General features: G+C 43.5%; 1 protein-coding gene across 1 annotated transcript in view; it reads right to left on the reverse strand.

Moving 5' to 3' along the window:
• SOX4 (SRY-box transcription factor 4) overlaps nt 1-2743 on the reverse strand; it is a 4548-nt gene extending 1805 nt beyond the window's left edge. The window contains exon 1 of the mRNA XM_023738350.1: nt 131-2743. Within this exon, the coding sequence (XP_023594118.1) occupies nt 131-601 (471 nt within the window). The 5' untranslated portion in view covers nt 602-2743. The remainder of the gene's footprint in view (nt 1-130) is intronic.
• Nucleotides 2744-19347: the final 16604 nt, after the last annotated feature.

The raw sequence follows: 19347 nt of genomic DNA on the forward strand, positions 1-19347 counted from the left end.
CTTTGGAGCCGCAGCTCTTTTTAAGCGCCGGTTTGGAGTTGGCGGCGCCGCCACCGCTCGCGCCGCCACCTCCCCCCGTGTTACTGCTCCCGCCCCCGCCCCCATGGCCGCCCCCGCCGCTGCCACCGACCTTGTCTCCCTTCTCCCCCGGCTTGGAGGAGGCGGCGGCCGAGGAGCTGGAGTTGGCGTTGCCAGACTTCACCTTCTTCCTGGGCCGGTACTTGTAGTCGGGGTAGTCAGCCATGTGCTTAAGGCGCAGCCGCTCCGCCTCCCGAATGAAAGGGATCTTGTCGCTGTCTTTGAGCAGCTTCCAGCGTTTGCCCAGCCGCTTGGAGATCTCGGCGTTGTGCATGTCGGGCGACTGCTCCATGATCTTGCGCCGTTCGATCTGCGACCACACCATGAAGGCGTTCATGGGCCGCTTGATATGCCCGCTGGGCGTCTTGCACCAGCTCGGGTCGTCGGCCTTGCCGCCGGTAGAGGCGGTGGAGCCGGGCGTGGGGGAGGAGGCGATGCCCAGCTCGAGGCCGGCGCCCGAGTCCGAGCTCTCGCCGGCCAGCAGCGCTTCCGTGTTCTCGGCGTTGTTGGTTTGCTGCACCATGGCCCCGGTTCGGCGGGCGCCCACGCGCGCTCACACCCTCGCGGCGGCCGCGGCGCGATCGCCGGGCCCTCCCGGCTCCCTGGGCCAAGCACACGCCGAGCGGGAGGACGCGCGCGGCGGGCGGGCGGGCAGCTCAACTCCTGGCCGAGAAAAGTCTCCCAAAGATGCGGGAAAGGAGTATTCTGCCTCTTGCTGAGGAGTTATAGTTCCCAGGCTGGAGCGTCTCTCTCTCCCTGTCTCTCTCACCGCGCTGCAGTTTGCTCTCTCTCTCGGCTGAGTCTGGAGACCGGACTAAAGTGGAAAGGAGTTTCTTGAGTGCTGGTTGCTGAAGCTTCCAATGCAAGTTTCTCGCCGCCTCCCAGGTAAGTCTTTTTTTTTTTTTTTTTTTCCTTTCCCTGAAGCAGTTGATTCCAGTTCACGAGTGCTCTCAGGAGCTCAGGAGAGCGACATAGTCTCTATCACTTAGTCCCTTTCCTACAATGCAAAGCAAAAAGGACTCTGGCTCCAGGACTCTCTGTGGGCGGAATCGGCACTAAGGAGTTTGTGCAGTTATTTTGTTGCAAGGTATAAAGCCAGAAAGCCTTCATGCAACCGACTGGCATGAATAAATGTATGTTTTCCTCTTCCCCTCTTGCAGAAGGAAGCCGGTAATGGCAGAGTTCCTCCTGTGCAGACTCTTAAAAGAGCGTGCAAGAACTAGAGACCCGGGAGCAAAACAGCCCTCTTCCCCTCACACACAGTTTCTCTTGCTGCAGCTTAGAGCAGACCCCAATTCCGCCTCGCGCCTCTTTATCCTTTCACAGTCTTGGCCGCAGCCAATCAGCCGCTGTAACCAACGCTTCCTCGTGCCAAGCCCCTCCCCTAGTCTTCCCATTGGCTTGGAACCCGATGCAATAATAATCTCCGCGTGCAATGAGAAGCTGCAAATCTGACCTCATTCCAGTTTACAGAGCAAACTTTTTAAAAGGGGTAGAAGTACAGCTGAGATTTCTGCTGCCGCGTTTTTCCTTTTGCTCTGTGTGTGTGGTGTGTGTGCATGCGTGTGTGTGTGTGGTGTGAAGAGGATGTTAATGCATGAAATTATTAAGGAGAGAGACGGAAATGTATTCTAACCATTATGTTAGATAACAAGGGGCTTGGAGGGGGGAGGGTGAAATACTGTAAATGGAAGCTTTCTGCTTAAAAGCCAAGTGATTATTTTTATTAGTTCTTTTCAGCACTGGAATAATCAGCCTCTAGTGCAAAATCTGTTCCTCAGCTCCTTCATAAAGCCAGGGATGTGAAAGGGGGGAGGGAAAGCCACAACAGTAAATCAGTGGATATTGAAAACCATTAAGAAAGTGGTACCTAGACACCTGTCATCACAATTATTTTAACAACTCTAGGTACAGCACAGATGTTGACGTATTGTGTAAATCTCTTCAGAATAATCTTTGTGCTGTTTGTGAAAGGGAGAAAAGAGGAAAATTTTTTTCAATAATTGCTTGCTCTCTTAACCAAACGAGGGTTAACTATGGTTATTTAATGATTTAAACTCCACCATAAATCCTGGATAGCCCAAACGGAGGAGCTTTCTATCGGAACACATTAGGCACTGTTCCATAATTAACTCAATGGGGGAATTTCCATAGATTCTAGTTTCTACATTGTATAGGATGAGAATGGAAAGTAAAGGATTGGACTAGGTTTTACTTTCTGAATGTTTGTTTCACGCATTTTCAAAATTAAAAGGTTGCTTCACTCTCCACAGCCATCCCCGTTCTTTCTTATATGTTCATCACTTGATTCAAATGGAAAGGGACAATGCAAAGAGAAACCATAGTAAGAGACTAGAGCCTCTGGATTCATAGAAGACCTGGCTGCTAATCCCTCTTATGGGGTTTGTAACCATGGGGATGTGACCAGGTCTCAGTTTTCCTCTGTGAAATGGGAACACTAGGAGCTACTATATATAGGATCATTGTGAGCGTTCAATGAGTTTGTGACTATAAAGCACCTGATGTACGGCAAGCCCTCAATTAATGTTAATATTTTTCCTCTGGCAATTCAAATACCAGTGACACTTCTCTTAGAAGCAGAATGTCATTTAAGAAACTAAAACTGAGGATGGTCATTGATGTGAAAAAGTAATTACAGATCATAGATATGAAGCCATAAAACGACAATAGTGACAACCCTGGCCTCCCAATAAATTTTTTTTTTTTTTTAAAAAGGAACTTTGTGAAGAATGTGACAAATAAAAGGTTGTTAGGTATTTAGAACACATGTTAATTTGGCCAAAAAAATTACTTCTATCCCAAGGTCTGAAAGTTAGAATTTAAGTAAATATTGACCTTCCCTAACACCATAATAGTAAACTGTTTTTAATATTTTTAGGCCAATGACAAGTAGTAAGGCAGGGCCAACCCAGCATAATGAAGCCAGCTATTCAGTTCAGATCAAACTAGTGTTAGGTAGCCGATTTCTATTTATCTTGTCAAATGTTGAAAGTATGTAGGGTGGCAAGAGGCCCAGGTTATCAGATTTAGAATTTTACTGGAAACAACACCCTTTGGGGACACCTAACTGGATCTCTAAGGATCACCCACAAGAAAAATGTTTTTTTTTGTAGGTCTAGGCAAATAATTTTTGACTGCTACCTACCCAAGTTATGTAATATTTTTTAGAAGGGGGGGAATATATATCTATATCTATATCTATATATATACACACACCACTGGCACCTTTTTACAAAACAAAGTTGGATGTGTTACATATTTCATTTTCTCTAGTGTGCACAGAAACACACCCCTAAATGTTATCAGTCTGACATAAAAATTATTCTCAGAAGTCTAAACCAAGAAAAAAAAAAAGAAAAACCTGTTGTTGTCAAGTCGATTTTGACTCATAGCAGCCCTATAAGACAGAGTAGAACTGCCCCACGGAGTTTCCAAGGAGCGACTGGGGATTCGAACTGCCGACCTTTTGGTTAGCAGCCGTAGCGCTTAACCACTATGCCACCAGGGTTTTCCTCAGAGGTCTGTTATCTATAAAATAAATATTTTCACTAGAATAAAAAGGAGAATAAATGTTGTATTTTTTTTTAGGAATTTGTACCAAGTAATGATTTGAGGGTATAGCTACCTTGAGATAATTCAGAGTATCAAATGTAATTGATTATAATTCTAAAGTCCTTTATGCTTCCACCACTGAACATGATGGGGGGAAAGTTAATCAAAGCAGTTATAGTAATTATGTTTATGCTTAAAGCACATAGAGTTTAAAGAGTGTGTACTAAATAATAGCCACTGGTGGTACAGTGGTTAAAGACTTGGCTACTAACTGAAAGGTCAGCAGTTTGAACCCACGACCTACTCTGCATGAGAAAGATGTGGCAGTCTGCTCCCGTAAAGATCGCAACCTTGGAAACCCTATGGGGCAGTTCTCCTCGGTCCTATAGGGTCACCATGAGTCAGAATCGACTTGATGGCAATAGGTTTACCATGTAATCCTATTGTTATATGCAGTTTCTATATTTGAACAAATCAATATGCCATAGGTTTTAAGACATACCATTATGTTACATGCCACTAGGAAAGAAAAAAAATACCAATGAACTGTGACTTGCCACTGGTTCTAAGATGTCTCCCTATTTCAGAGATTTTTGAAATGAAGAGAAAAAGTGCCTCTTAAAATTGGTGAAATAAGTTTCTAATAATTTCCATTGACTTTATGAGATTATTATACATATATGAGTGCTTAGACTTCTGAAGTAGGCCTGTTATGTGTTACTAGTTCTTAAAATGTAAGAAAACGTGACAAATGGCCCTTTATTAAAGAGTCATCTTTCTTAGCAGCTCAAAAGTATGTGCATGCTGGAATGTATTCGGCCTCTGAATACCAAATGATGAGAGAAGATTTCTGCGTTCTCATTACTTCATATGCTTCATAACCAGTTTTTCCATTACAGATATTTTTCCTCCAAATATCAGTTTTTTGGTGGTGGCCCTTAGTAAATCAGTACTCAGTGTTCCCTCTGCTGGCTTTGCAGTACATAAAGTGTTTCTTAATGCTACTCTTTAAGTCATATTAACAGTTAGCCAAGATAATTTTGCAAAAACGAAAAAACAACAGACCTGTTTTAGAATAGTAAACTAATTATCTTTATTCGCAATGATGTTAGACATTTCAAATTTTGAACTAAGGTAAATACTTTTATCTCATTTATTTTATTCCATTAAATACTGGAATTGCATTTGAAATGTAAGCGTAATATCTGTTAATGCATTTCTTTCTTCTGCTCTCAAACACCTGGACAACATAAAATCTCACATCCATTAAATGGTATGGGGTATGGATGGAAATAAAATTCTATCCCACTGCTTAATATATTCTTATAGCATGTAAGGGGGAAAAAAACCTGAAGGGAAATTAGTTTAACAAATCTCCTAGATTTGCAATGATTTGCAAGATTTTGCCTGGTTTTGGTTATAGAAACTGATTCTAGTTGCTCGTCTGACCTGACCAAGTATTCAGTTCAAATAATACTAAACGGCGGAAAAAAAAGGTCTTTGTTACTTTAACTAGCAGGTAAGGAAGAAGTCTTTGGAAATTTGATTTCATTGGCCTTTGTCAACTGAAAGCCCTCAGGCTTTTCACTTCCACAGTTTATGGAAAAGAACGCTTCTCCCAAGGCTGATTTACTTCTTAGTCGAGTAAACAAACCACTTACACTTCATCCTTTTGGGCTGATGAAGTTGTATTAGAATTGAACTTACTATTCAGGGTTGTATTAAAAAATAATATATGGAAGTAATTATCATTTGAAAAATGTCAAAACAATTCTGGGATAAAATTAAACATGATTTATTTTTACTCTTACAATAAGCCAAGTGGTTAGAAACTCACATTTCGACTAATTTTTATCACTTTCTCTCCCCTTATAACCAGGGGTAAGCACATAGTAGGCTCAGGTAAGCTCTTAATACCACTGCCAACTCATTGTGCCTTTCCTCTCGATTTTCTCAAGAGAATAAGAAGAGAATGAGTGTTTGCATGGGCCATAGATGTGAAGCATGAATATGGGCTGCTACTCCATTTCTCAAGGCAGAGAGTAAAGGCACACCCACGGGGGAGTCTGGGTTGTCTCTGCAGCCAGCCGGCTCCCACTCTGGGAAGAAGTAACCGCCAGGTGGCAGCGCTGAGCCTCTCTGAGCCCCGGATAAGACGTGGGAAAACGTGGGGATGGACAGAATTCTTTCTTCTCTCTCTCCTCGCGCAAACCGCTATCATCCCCCACTACTCTTCCTTCTCTAGGTAGCATTTTAAAACGATCACCAAGTGTCTCAGTGAATTTGGATTATTTTTTCAGGAGTCCAAGTTTATGATTTACGAACGTAAACACGGCATACAGTTCACTTGTCAGAAGCTCCCAATGACTGGGGAGGCCAAGGCTAGCCGCCCGTTTGGATTTGGTAACTGAACTCGGGAGATTATCAGTTACCGTGTGTGTATCATCTTCCTGAAGCGGGAACTAGTTAGAATGCAGTTTCTCCACCAGGAGCAGAGAAACGGCACGCATTACCTAACGACTTGTACGGGCCACCCCTCCTGGAAAAAAAAAAAAAAAAATGGTTTCCCTCGGTCAGAACGCCTTGCGGAGCGCAGCGACTCGGTAGCGCAGCCACGGCCCTCTTCCTGCCGTAAACTCCGCGAGGATTAATGGTGCTCAGGTTCGTTCCGGCGCGGCGACTAAGCCTGGCTTTTTGCTTACAGTTACAGGGAGGAGGTAAATTGGAATCGACTCAGGCTGTGCTTCTCGGAGGAAAGACTTTCCTACTGTAAACATGTTTCAGGCGATCCTGTCAGCAGCATTTAAACACTCGTCTTCATTTAGGTTTTACGACCAGGGAAGGAGCTGAAGACACAGACGCACGCATGCACGCGCGCACCCAAGTGAGGACGCCCCGGCGCCCTGGCGAGCTCTCAGCTCTCCTTTGAAGTTGCAATTGGCCGCTGCTAACCCAGGAGATCATTTCCCGGGCCCTTGGCTCCTTCATCCCCCACCCCCACCCTGGGAGCCAGCTTGGTCCTTGGTGACGGTGCCCAGTTCCGTCACTGACCGGAACTGACAGCGACTTGGTCCCTTTTTCTCTCTGGTGCCCAGCACCCTTCGCTCTGGACGTCGAAATGCACAATATGAGCCTTGGGACCCACGTTCCGGCTAGCACACGACATTCGTGCACGGGCTGGGCTCCCCCTCCCCAGTCCCCCGCAGGCTGAAACACCATTTTTTGCCTTGAGCTTGCAGCTGCCTGGTCTCTCAGGAGCGCAAAGCACAGCCTGCGTGTGTGCGGCAGGCGGAGGGAGGAAAAAGTCACAGGACCAGGGGAGGGAGACAATTGGTTGCATCCGAATCCGCAAGCGTCCTTTCCATTGGGGATCTCGGAGGGACGAGGGTCCCTCGCCGCACGCTCGCGCAGGGAAGACTGCGGTGGGGCGGGTGTCGCGGAGCCCACGAGGGCCGTGGAGGCGCCCCAGGGTGCCAGGCGCCCTTGCTGAGCGGTGCTCCCGACGCGCCTAGTACTTCGGCCCAGAGTACCTGAAGGAGGCGGCTTCAGGTCTGAGAGGAGGGAGCAATGGCAGGTAGAAAACAGGTAGAGGCTGCGCCCGGGGCTCAGTTACTTGCAAGCGGAGCCCTGTGAAAGGTCTTAACTCGCTTTGACCCCCTTGGATTCACGTGTCTCTCTGCTTTTCCCAAGCCACCATGGCAGCCAGGCCCCAGCGCGGACGTCCTAGTAGGGCTGCGTACTCGACCCTGGGGCGCCCCAAAACCACCCCAGTGACCCCAGCGCGTAGCGTGGGTAGGGGCACGCCCCACAGGTTCCCCACCCGCAACCCAACCGCCAAGTAGTAACAATTACAGCTGGAGCTTCCTCCGTAAGGAAAGCAGCTGATTTCTCTTACGGAAAAACGCTTAAACAAGAGCAACCCTAAGCCAACGTTAGCAAACCAGTAGACCTGCCGTTAGAGGTTGTGCGCCGGCGGGCTGGGGCGGGCACATCTGACAGGGAGGGAAACACGCTGGGCGGAGGAAAGCAAATAAAAAGAGAAAGACAAGAGGGGAGGGGAAGGAAGAAAGGCGCTGGATGGAAGAAAGGCTCGGGGTCTGCACAAACTACCGAGTAACGCTGCTCAGAGAAGGGGAGAGGCGGGCGCGTGGCGGGCAGCGGGCACTGGACGTGCGAGCCGGGCCAAGCGCACGATCTGCTCTCTCCAAGCTCTCCCCCTCCCCTGCTCCCGCCGCAGCCCGGCGTCACTGAGTGGCAGAGACCGCAGTGTAGGTGCTTGGGGGATAGGAGGGGAATAGGAGCCCAGTGACCCCAGACCGCGTCAGGCGTGCTGGACAACTGGCACCTGAGGCTCACCATCTGCTTATCCCACAAGCTAGAAAAGAATCCTGTATATACTGTTGTAGAATAAGTTCGAAATTCGAACAATAATATATAAGCAAATGCACCATGCTAGGGAGGGTGACTGAGACAGTTTGGGGGTCTGGAGAAGGGTTTGGTCTGGCAGTGCCATATGGAGGTTTTGCGATTTTTCATTGTTTCTGAAGAATGAGACACCCCAAGAAGCACGCACCAACTCAATCGGATGGAGGAGGAGTAAAAGAAGAGTTCGAGTCATTTAAAAAGGCGGGAAAGCAATTGCTATACCAGATCCCATGTAGAGCTCGTCATTACTAATTGGGTCCTGTTCCACTCACAGCACACCCATCAAAATGAACAAAAACAAGTTAAAGCCATGATTTAGAGACACTTCATCTAGTTAGCAGAGTTCTCAATGAAAAGCTAGCTCTTAAAGTACAATATGCATTCCAAATTTGCACACTTGGGCTGTATTTCACTAGAAGACACAAAATGCTGTCCAAAATTTCTAAAATTTTTCCTAGGGAGCAATACTGCCCAGTTGTGAATTATGTTCTGTGGGTGTGAGGCAAGTACTAGGTAATGAGGATGCAAAGAAGACTGATATTCTATGCTATTAAATTCACAGTGGATGTGGTAGATTCTAGGATTCCCTGGGTGGCACAAATGGTTAAGAGCTTGGCTACTAACTGAAGGGTTGGCAGTTCAAATCCACCCAGAGATGCCTTGGAAGAAAGGTCTGGTGAACTACTTCTGAGAACCCTGTGGAGCACAGTTCTACCCTAAAACACTTGTGGTAGATTTTTAAAATAAATCAGCCTCCTGGCATGTAGACCCTTTCCTGTTGACTCCAGACTTGGCCACATGACTTGCTTTAGCCAATGGGACATTAGCAGAATGAAACAAGCAGAGACTTGATAAACACCTGCACTTTGGGGCTTGTACTCTTGAAACTGTGAGACCATCATGTTTCAAAGAAATCTAGTCTTAATCTATTGTAGGATGAAAGGCCACGTGGGGAGAACTGAGGTGCTCCTGCCAATGCCAGCATGTGATCGAGGCCATCTTGGAGTCTCCAACATCATCCAATTGTCTGATGAGAGCAACCTCATAAGTGATCGCACATGAGACCAGCGGCAGAATCACTTAAGATTGACAACTCATGGAATTATGACAACTAATAAATTGTTTTAAATCGTTACGTTTTGGGTGGTTTGTTACACAGTAATACAGACAAAAAACCTGTTGCTGTCGAGTCAATTCTAACTCAGAGTGGCCCTATAAGGCAGGGTAGAACTGCCCCATAGGGTTTCCAAGGAGCGGCTGGTGGATTCGAACTGCTGACCTTTTGGTTAGCAGCCAAAGGCTTAACCACTGTGCCACCAGGGCTCCAGGGTAGAACTAATTACAATTTTTAAAAAACTAGTTGCCGTCAAGTCGACCCCAGCTCATGGTGACCCTGTCTCTGTGTGTCAGAGTAGAACTGTGCTCCATGAGGTTTTCAATGGCTAATTCATTTGGAAGTAGATCACCAAGCTTTTCTTCCCAGGAGCCTCTGTGTGGATTTGAACCTCCAGCCTTTTGCTTAACAGCTGAGCACATTAACTTTGCACCACCTAGGGACTTCACTGATTATAATACTATGTAATAAATACCAAAATACAAGACCAGGCAGGAGGGTAACCTCTTAATGACTCCAGATCTTCATTATGAATTCAATCAATATACTCTAATATTCATCAGTGTTCACAGTGAATACAGGGTTTAGCTAAACTTGAATAACCCCGGATATCTTATCTACTCTATTTGCAAGTTGTGCTCCTTTGCCATTTCTACGGATTTCCCTGAAATTTTCTAACCCTGTGAGAGGCCTGCTGCTTACCAGCACGGTTGTTATTTTTCATCTCTGTCACTCCTTCTGCTGTCTGGATTTTCTTGGCTAGCTCCTGTCTCTCCACTTTTTTTTTCTTTTTCTTTTTCCTGGTCTCATTTCTCTCCATTATCTGCTATTCCTTCAACATTTACTTACTTATTGTCAGTAAACACACGAACCATATTAAGTCTTCAGCGAGTTTGTTTCTTTAGCTCATCTTGGCATTTTTTGTCATTGCTTCTACTTGTAAATTTCCTACAGTCGGTTGTGGGAGATGGTATTATCAACCCTCTGGGCCCTGGAGAAGTGTGGTGTTCCCATACAGGATGTTACTTGAAAATCATGGAATGGTTACCACCAGTCCCACCTTAGATAAATGACCTTATTCAAGGATGGTCTTTATGCATAGGTTGAATAAGTAGCCACCTAGAGATGGTATTTTGATGGAAAATGGGGGAGCTCTTCAACTCTACCCTTTTACCAACAAATAGCAGCAATGCTTCTATCGTTAGAATTCACCCCTTTAGATTACTTTAAATAAATATACATATGTGTGTGTGCATATATATACACATATATATGTATATGTAATTAAAATGCAGATCAAGGAGATATTATAATGTTATAATGTGTGGTGAGATGAGTTCCTTTGTGGGGCCTTTTGCCTTGGTTCTTTGGAAAAACATCTTCGAGATTTTTCTCCTAAGCCCTGAGGAGTTGCCTTTGCCCTGGTTTTCTACCCCAGAGGGTTTGTGACATTTCCTGGGTAAGCTGTAAACAACTTGGTTTGATATTTTTTGTCTGGTCCTGGGCTGCAGCCTGCCCTGTAATTGATATGCACCTTGTTGGGATTGGTCAGTATACTATGAAGTGAGATGAGTTGTAGCTTACTATGCAAATAAAGTGTCTGTGGCCTACCAAGAGGGAATTGGTCAGTTTGTGGCCCTCCCACTGGGAAGGGCCATGCCTTGACATTGACAAGAAGTTGTGTATGTATGCAACTAACTCCACAGAGGTTTTTCAGACAGAAAGAAGCAGGAAGAGAAGCAGCAGGAAGAAGCAGAATGAAGAAAGAAGGGAGAAGAAGCAGAGAGAGAGAGAGGAGGCAAAGAAACTCCTAAAAGAGCTGTAACATGGGTCAAGGACTGTAACACTGAAGACAGCAAGAGCCCCAAAGGCAGAGTTGGTGGTGACCAATGGCAGGGCCAAGAGGTACCTGTCCTGAGGGGGCTGAGAGGAGCCTATCCTGAGGGGGCCAAGAGGAACCTGTCCTCGGGCTGAGTGGAGGCCTACATGGCTGAGAGAAGCTGAGAGAGCTGTCCTGCACTGAATAAGGGAGATTTTGCCTACATGTCTCCTGATCATGAACCCAAGTCGTACCGTTACTTCCTTAATAAATCACTTAACTGTAAGTATGATCTGTGAGTTCTGTGTGGCAATTGCAAAGGATTATCAAACGCAGAAGAGGAGTAGAGATGCTGTGGGAGGGATGGCTGGTGTCAGAATTAGTAAAAATGTTAGAGGGTGGAAGTATGTCTGTCCTCCACATTATGGGAATTAATTTTGGGCTGATCCTGGTCATTATCCCCCCTGAAGTTAGACAGGTTCTGATGCTACTACTCCTATTCCTACCATCTCAAAATTGAGCTACTATTAGAAAATAATAGCTTACAGTGCAGTTCTTTGTAAGATCTTCTCTAGTAGGTTCAGGTAGGTTTTAATATGGATGGGGAGAGGGAGAAAGAAGAGAAAATCATTTTGGGAAGGCAAAGTTTTTTTTTTCTTTAATATCTTTTTTGTTGTTGTTGTTTATTGTTTTAGTTTAAATGAAGTTTACATTTCAAGCCAGTCTCCTATACGAAAATTTACACATACATTGCTATGTGACCCCAACTGCTCTCCCCACACTGTGATAGTACACTCCTCCTTTCCACCCCTGACTCCCCATGTCCATTCAACCAGCTCCCAACCCTCTCTGCCTTCTCATCTCACCTCCGGACAGAAGCCACCCATTTAGTTTCTTGTATCTACCTGAGCCAAGAGGCACACTCCTCACAAGTACCACTTCATGTCCCACAGTCCAGTCCAATCCCTGTCTGAAGAGCTGGTCTCGAAAATTGCCTTAGTTCTGGGCTGATAGAGAATCAGGGGGCCATGCTTTCTGGGGTTCCTCTACTCTCAGTCAGACCATTAAGTCTGGTCTTCTTACTAGAACTTGAGTTCTGCACCTCACCTTTCTCCTGCTCCATCAGGGACTCTCTGTTGTGTTCCCTGTCAGGGCAGTCATTGATGGTAGCTGGGCACCATCCAGCTTCTCTGGTCTTAGGCTGATGAAGTTTCGGGTCCATGTGGCCCCCTCTGTCTCCTGGGCCAATATTCTCCATGTGTCTTTGGTGCTCTTCATTCTCCTTTACTCCAGGTGGTTGGGACCAATTGATGCATCTTGGATGGCCGCTTGCAAGCTTTTAAGACCTCAGACGCCACTCACCAAAGTAGGATGCAGAACATTTTCTTAATAAGCTTTGTTATGCCAGTTGACCTAGATGTCCCCTGAAAGCATGGTCCCCAGGCTCCTACCCCTGCTACTCTGTCCCTCAAAGTGTTTGACTGTATTCAGGAAACTTCTTAGCTTTGGTTTAATCCAGTTGTGCTGACTTCCCCTATAGTGTGTGCTGTCCTTCCCTTCACTTAAGATAATTCTTATCTACTGTCTAGTAGTAAATAACCTTCACCCTCCCTCCCCACTTTCTTCTGTGTTTAAACCTTTTCTTGAGTTCTTATAATAGTGCTCTTATACAATATTTGTCCTTCTGTGACTGACTAAATTCACTCAGCATAATGCCCTCCAGCTTCCTCCATGTTGTATTTCACGGCTTCATTGTTGTTCTTTATCGTTGAGTAGTAGTAGTCCATTGTGTGGCTATACCATAATTTGTTTATTCATTCATCTGTCAATGGGCACCTAGGCTGTTTCCATCTTTTTGCTATTGTGAACAGTGCTGCAATGAACATGGGTGTGCATATATCTATTTGTGTGACAGCTCTTATTTCTCTAGGATTTATTCCAAGGAGCAGGATAGCTGGATCGTACAGTACTTCTATTTCTAGCTTTTTAAGGAAGTGGGGAAGGCAAAGTTTAATGTAGTACTTTGAGCTAAAGGGCATAGTGTGATGGATGAGAAAAGGAAGACTTGAGGGTTAGAATTTGCTGCCCTCTTTAAACGTATAGCTTTAATTTCTTGAGACTGGAAAGTCCCTGATGTTAATATGCAAGATAGTATCACTAAAATGACTTTGAGTTTAAGGTATGCTATAGCTTAACTCAGAACAGATGCAGCTTTCCTTTTCTTGTGTATACCTCGAGGGTAAAATGATAAAGGAAAAAACAACAACACTGCAAAGGAAACTCTATACCATATAATTGAAGGATATTTGTCACTAACGCTCTTTTAGAAATAATTTTATTATGATAACCATTGCCCATAATATCTAGTAGCTGAACCACAGTTTCTAGATTATTAGAATTTGGATTTTTTTAAATTAAAAAAACAATAATAATCAGAGAAAATGCAATGTCTCTGTGTTAGTTTAAGTATCCCTCACTGTATTTGTTTGAATAGGATGGATTATGCTGAAATGTAGACCAATATTGAAAATTCAATGACTCAAAACATTAAAAGCAGTTCTTCCTGATGCGGAGTCCACTATAGGCCCAGTAACTCCAGAGCAGCTCCCTTTCTGAGCAGTAACTCAGAGAGCCAGGCTGAGTGGCTCTATATTTAAACAGATGACATCCTTGGTTTCCATGAAAGGGAAAGAGAGTGCCGAGAATTCTCACTCACTCTTAAATGCTTCTTCCTGGAAGTGACACATTCTTTTGTGCTCATAACCCATTGGAAATAACTAGGCACATGGCCCTGCCTGACTATAAAAAGCGTGGGGGATATGGCTCTCCTCTGTGCCCCAGGAAAGAGAGGAAAAGTAGATATGGATGAATACTATAAATCTGTTCCACATTATCTATGGGATTGACATAAAACCAATAAAACCCATACCTGTTGCTGTTGAGTTGATTCCAACTCATGATGACCTCTTGTGTTACGGAGTGGAACTGCTCCATAGGGTTTTCATGGCTGTGACTTTTCAGAAGAAGTTTGCCAGGCCTTTCTTCTGTAGCACCACTGTGTGGGTTCCAACCACCTGCCGTTAGGTTAGTAGTTGAATAGTAACTTAGCTAAAATTGCTATAAAGTGAATTTAAGTAAATCCTATATTCCTTTCAGCTGCAGTATACATATCAAAATTATGTTCTCCCAGGAAAAATTTTACATGGATTCATGTTTATGATATTTTTCTTTGTTTTTAAAAATTACACTAAGATTAAAAAAATTATTAAAATGAAGATATGAGTGCTTCCGCTTTGAGTATAACGTGGTAGCAGCAGATAGCCATCATTCCTGCTACACAGACTAGAAAAGAGATATAAATTACAAAAATCAAATTTTTAAAAACATTGGAGAGCTGCAGAAGCATGAGAGACTATAAAAAATAAATCCTAGAAAGGGAAAAGCCGTTCCTATATGAGCTGAGATTGCTGACCATTTTCTTGCCTGAGGGTGTTTGCTGAATCTAGACATGGGCTTTCATGGGCAGAGTAAGTAACTATGCTAGGGTAGAACGAAAATAGAAGAATTTTATGGCCCCGTGTATTGGCATGGACAAATAGGAATCTGCAGGATACTCAAATGGATAGCCATTTTCCCCCACAGGATGTTTACAGAGTGCTGGCATAGCATAGAAGGCTGGGAGGCTGAGCCAAAAAGATAAAAATCAGCTGCAGACTGAGTCATGCTAGACAGAGGGGCATGCAAAAAAAAATTATATATATATATAGTTATATAACATTTTATATATTATATATAGGTGCTGTAGTGGTTAAGAGCTCAGCTGCTAAACCAAAAGGTTGGCAGTTTGAATCCACCAGCTGCTCCTTGGAAACCCTATGGGGCAGTTCTACTCTGTCCTATAGGGTTGGTATGAGTCAGAGTCAACTTAACAGCAACAGGTTTATATATATATTTATATATGTATGTATATGTGTATATATATGTGTATGTATATATACATACACGCACATAATATATGTACTATCTCTTTTTCAAAACGTGCCAGATTATGAACCTAGATGAGAAGGGAGACTAAAGAGCTAAGGCCAGACCTCTTCAGGGCAGAACTTTCAGGATGGAGGAGACAAACAGAGACTGACCAGTGTCTCAGTCAAAACTATGGGAAGGTTAGACCCAAGAAAGGGTCTGGGAGAGAAAGGCGGAATAAAATGCCCTCAAGTCTTCTGGTACTTAGGAGACAAAGTTCACTGGAAGGTAGAGTTTGCAACAAACACATGAAGATATCGTTCTCAAGACATTTGAAACCACAGATGGACTGAGTCTAACTAAAGGTGCAGTGCAGCTCTAAACTAGCTCTATCTCTGATTAGGCTGAAGTGATCAGCCCCTAACTTTGTCTGCTTGATAGACAAAAACACAAACCCTATCTGTGAGAAAGAATAAAAATTACAATCTCTATAGTTCTTTTATATACAACGGTTACCCTGAAAAGCAAAATTGAGATATTCAAAGAAGCAGGAAAATATAACTGATGATCAAGAGTAAAAGGAGACAATAGAAGCAGACATAAAAATCATCCAAATGTTGGATTAACAGGTTTAGACTTTAACTATTATAAATGTATTTTTTCAAAATAGAAGAAAGCAACTTCTGGGGAACATGGCGCTATAGGCAGAGGCACCACGGTGTCCCTCCACAACAAAGATCCAAAAAACTAAGTCAAACAGAGAAAACGGCAATCCTGAAACCCTAAGCATCAAATGAAGAGATAAAGAACTCAGCCAAGCACCAAATACAATAAGAAACTGACTGAGAACAGAGAGCGAGGAGAGATACATGCAGAGGTCCCCTATGAGCTAACACAGCACAGATCAGCCATCTTGGATTCCTATCAGAGATCAGCGGACAGGGGGTACGAGAAAGCAACTTCACGGAGCTTCCAGCAGGAGACAGAACAAAGGGCAACCAGCGATATACGCTTTCACACTGCCCCCTTCACCCCCACTGGGCCTCCTCTGCTTCCTGCGGCCAGTCTCTTGGCCAGGAAGCACCACCTTCACTCTGGTGTTGCTTGGATTCCAACCGCCCACAATGGCTGGCTCCCTAAGTGTCATTTGTTGGCTGTTGCAGTTGCTTCTTTCCGCTTCTTTAGATTTCTTCCTTACCTCTCATGACCTCCCCCTCTTTTCTTACAAATACCTGGCTCCGTGTACCATCTTTGCTTCTTCTTGAAAGGTTGTGAAACGCCGCTTAAATGTGAAACTGCTTCCCGGCCCCTGCTGCCACACTGGTGCGATCCCAGGGCTTTTTTTGTTTCTTTTGAATTGTTTGCTTGTTTGTTTTCTTTTTCTTTTCTCGAATTGGGAGCCCGTTCTTGCTGGGCAGTACTGCACGGTTTGGGACCTACCCCCTCAGTTTGCGCAGACGCACAGAGGGATCCCCGAGGGCATATCTTTTTTCTTGTTTTTTTCTTAGGGGGTGCTTTTTTTCTGTTTTTCTTTTTTTAATTTTCTTTGTTTTGTTTTCTTTTCCCTCTTTTTCCCTTTTCGTCTTTCTTCATTACTTAGTTTCTCGTGCCTCTATACTTTCCTTCTCTTCCTGTCCCCTGAATACCTGGTGCTGAGTGCCACCTCTACCCCTTCTAGCCAGGCTGTACTTCACAGCCTGGAAGCAACTTCCCCAGACCTCAAAGCCACACCAGAGGGATCCCTGGGAGCTTTTCTTTTCTTCTTTCTTTCTAATTTTCATTTATTTGTTTTTCTTATTTTCTTTTTTTCTTCTCCTTTTTATTTCTCTCCATTTCATAGTCTCTCATCTCTCCACTCCAAAGGCAGCCTCCCTTAGCACTCTTTTTTGTTTGTTTGCGTGTTTTTGGCTCCCGTTCCTCTCTGCTCTCTCCCATACCTGTCTTAGCCCCACAAATCACAGTCTCCCCCTCCATCCTGCCTACCTGTACCGTGCGCTGAACATCACACCACCAAACAGCACAGGCACAGCCTATCAGAACCTGCTCTGCACTGATTACTCGCCCACCCTGGTGGCCACAGTAAGTGCCACAAACAACCCATCCCAGCAACTCCTCTTCAGCTAGACCTGCCCTGCTATACCATATCTGAGCGACTGACACTGCCAGTTGGAAAGGAGATGAAAAGTATCATGCCCAAAGACGAGCAAACAACAAAGAACACCTGCTTAGACATAGCCAAATAAAACAAAAAAGCAGGATGAAACAAATCTACAGTCAATAAATGAGGAAAATAATGACCGAATGCCCTGAAGACAGCAGACAATTATCAAAACATTTACAAAAACAGGACAGGATGGTTCCAGTAGATGTCCAAAATAAAACACAAGATGACTTTCCAGTGGAAGAAAATGCACTAGAACTACCTGATAGGGAATTCGAATCTCTAATATTCAGAGCTATCCAAGAGTTGAAGCAAAAAGCAGACATAAATGAGGAAAAAATAGACAAATGCATGGAAAAGGCAAACAAATTCATGGAAAATACATACAAAAAAAGGAAGAATTCAGAAAAATAATGCAGTAACAAAATGCCAAAATAAATTCACAACTAGAAATCTTACAAAAACAACAATTAGAAATCCAAAAGATAAACAACAAGATTTCAGAAATAGACAGTGTCATAGAAGGGCTGAGCAGCAGGTTTGAAACGGTGGAAGACAGGATCAGAGAAATTGAAGAGAAACACTTGGATACAACTCTGTTTGAGGAAAACTCAGAAAAAAGAATGAAGAAAAATGAAGAGACCCTGAGAATTATGTGGGATACAATCAAAAGCAATAATGTGCGAGTGAGCAGAGTTTCAGAACGGGGAGAAAACAGAAAACACAGAGAGGATCATTGAAGAACTGCTGACAGAAAACTTCCCGAGTATCATGAAAGATGAAAAGCTGGCCATCCAAGAAGCTCAGCGAACCCCATATAGGATAGACCCCAAAAGAAAATCACCAAGGCATATCATAATCACACTCGTTGAAAACAAAGACAAACAAAGAATCCTGAGGGCAGCTCGAGAAAAACAAGAAGTCACATAAAGAGGAGAAACAATAAGACTAAGCTCAGATTATTCAGCAGAAACCATGCAGGCAAGAAAAAAATTGCCAGCCAAGACTAATATATCCTGCAAAACTCTTGTTCAAATATGATGGTGAAATTAGGTCATTTGCAGATAAACAAAGATTAAGGGACTATGTAAAAACCAAGCCAAACTTACAAGAATTATTAAAGGGAGTTCTTCAACCTGAGAACAAACAACATCACCTCACAGGCTGAATCTAGGATGCAGGATCGTACCAGCCAGATACTAATCTAGGAAATGAACTTTCAAGGACTATCCAAAACCAAAAGAAATACAACAGGGAATCAGATAAATTAATCTGTAAATGACAACAATATCAGAACAATAAGAGAGGGAATAAACAGTGTAGGTATAGAACCTTCTAATGGAGAGGAAAGCAAGGCGACACCAAGTAATAATAGACTACTTCAAACTTAGAAAGATAAAGGTAAATTTCACGGTAACCACAAAGAAAGTTAACAAACCTACTCATCAAAATAAAGTGGAAACACATAAAATCTCAGTTAAAAAAACCCTACAAAAACAAAAGAAATGAAAAAAATCCACAAACAAAAGGAATTCAGCAAAGAGAGTAAGAGGAACAAAGAAAAAGTTAGCACCACAATAAAAAGCACTACAAAATGACAGCAATAAACTCACACCTATCAATAATTTACACTGAATGTAAATGGCCTCATTGCACCCATAAAGAGATGGAGAGTGACAGCATGGATTAAAAAATCAGGATCCATCAATATGCTGTCTACAAGAGACACACCTTAGAAACAAAGATGTAAATTTACTAAAAGTCAAAGTTTGGAAAAAAATATATCAAGCAAACAATTACCAAAAGAGCAGGATTGGCAATACTAATCTCAGATAAAATAGACTTTAAAACAAAATCCACCGTAAAAAACAAAGAAGACACTATATAATGATTAAGGGGACGATCCGTCATGAAGACATAACCATAATAAACATCTACGCGCCCAATGACAGGGTTCCAAAATAGATAAACACTAACAGCACTGAAAAGAGAAACTGACAGTTCCACAATAATAATAGGAGACTTCAACACACCACTCTTGGTAAAGGACAGAACATCTAAAAAGAAACTCAGCAAAGATACAGAAGACTTAAAGGGCATAATCAACCAACTTGATCTCATAGACATATATAGAACACTCCATCCAGCAGCTGCAAAGTACACATTCTTTTCCAATGCACATGGAACGTTCTCCATGATAGACCACATCTT

The sequence above is a fragment of the Trichechus manatus genome, unplaced genomic scaffold (assembly GCF_000243295.1).
Source record: "Trichechus manatus latirostris isolate Lorelei unplaced genomic scaffold, TriManLat1.0 scaffold00115, whole genome shotgun sequence".
NCBI lineage: Eukaryota > Metazoa > Chordata > Mammalia > Sirenia > Trichechidae > Trichechus > Trichechus manatus.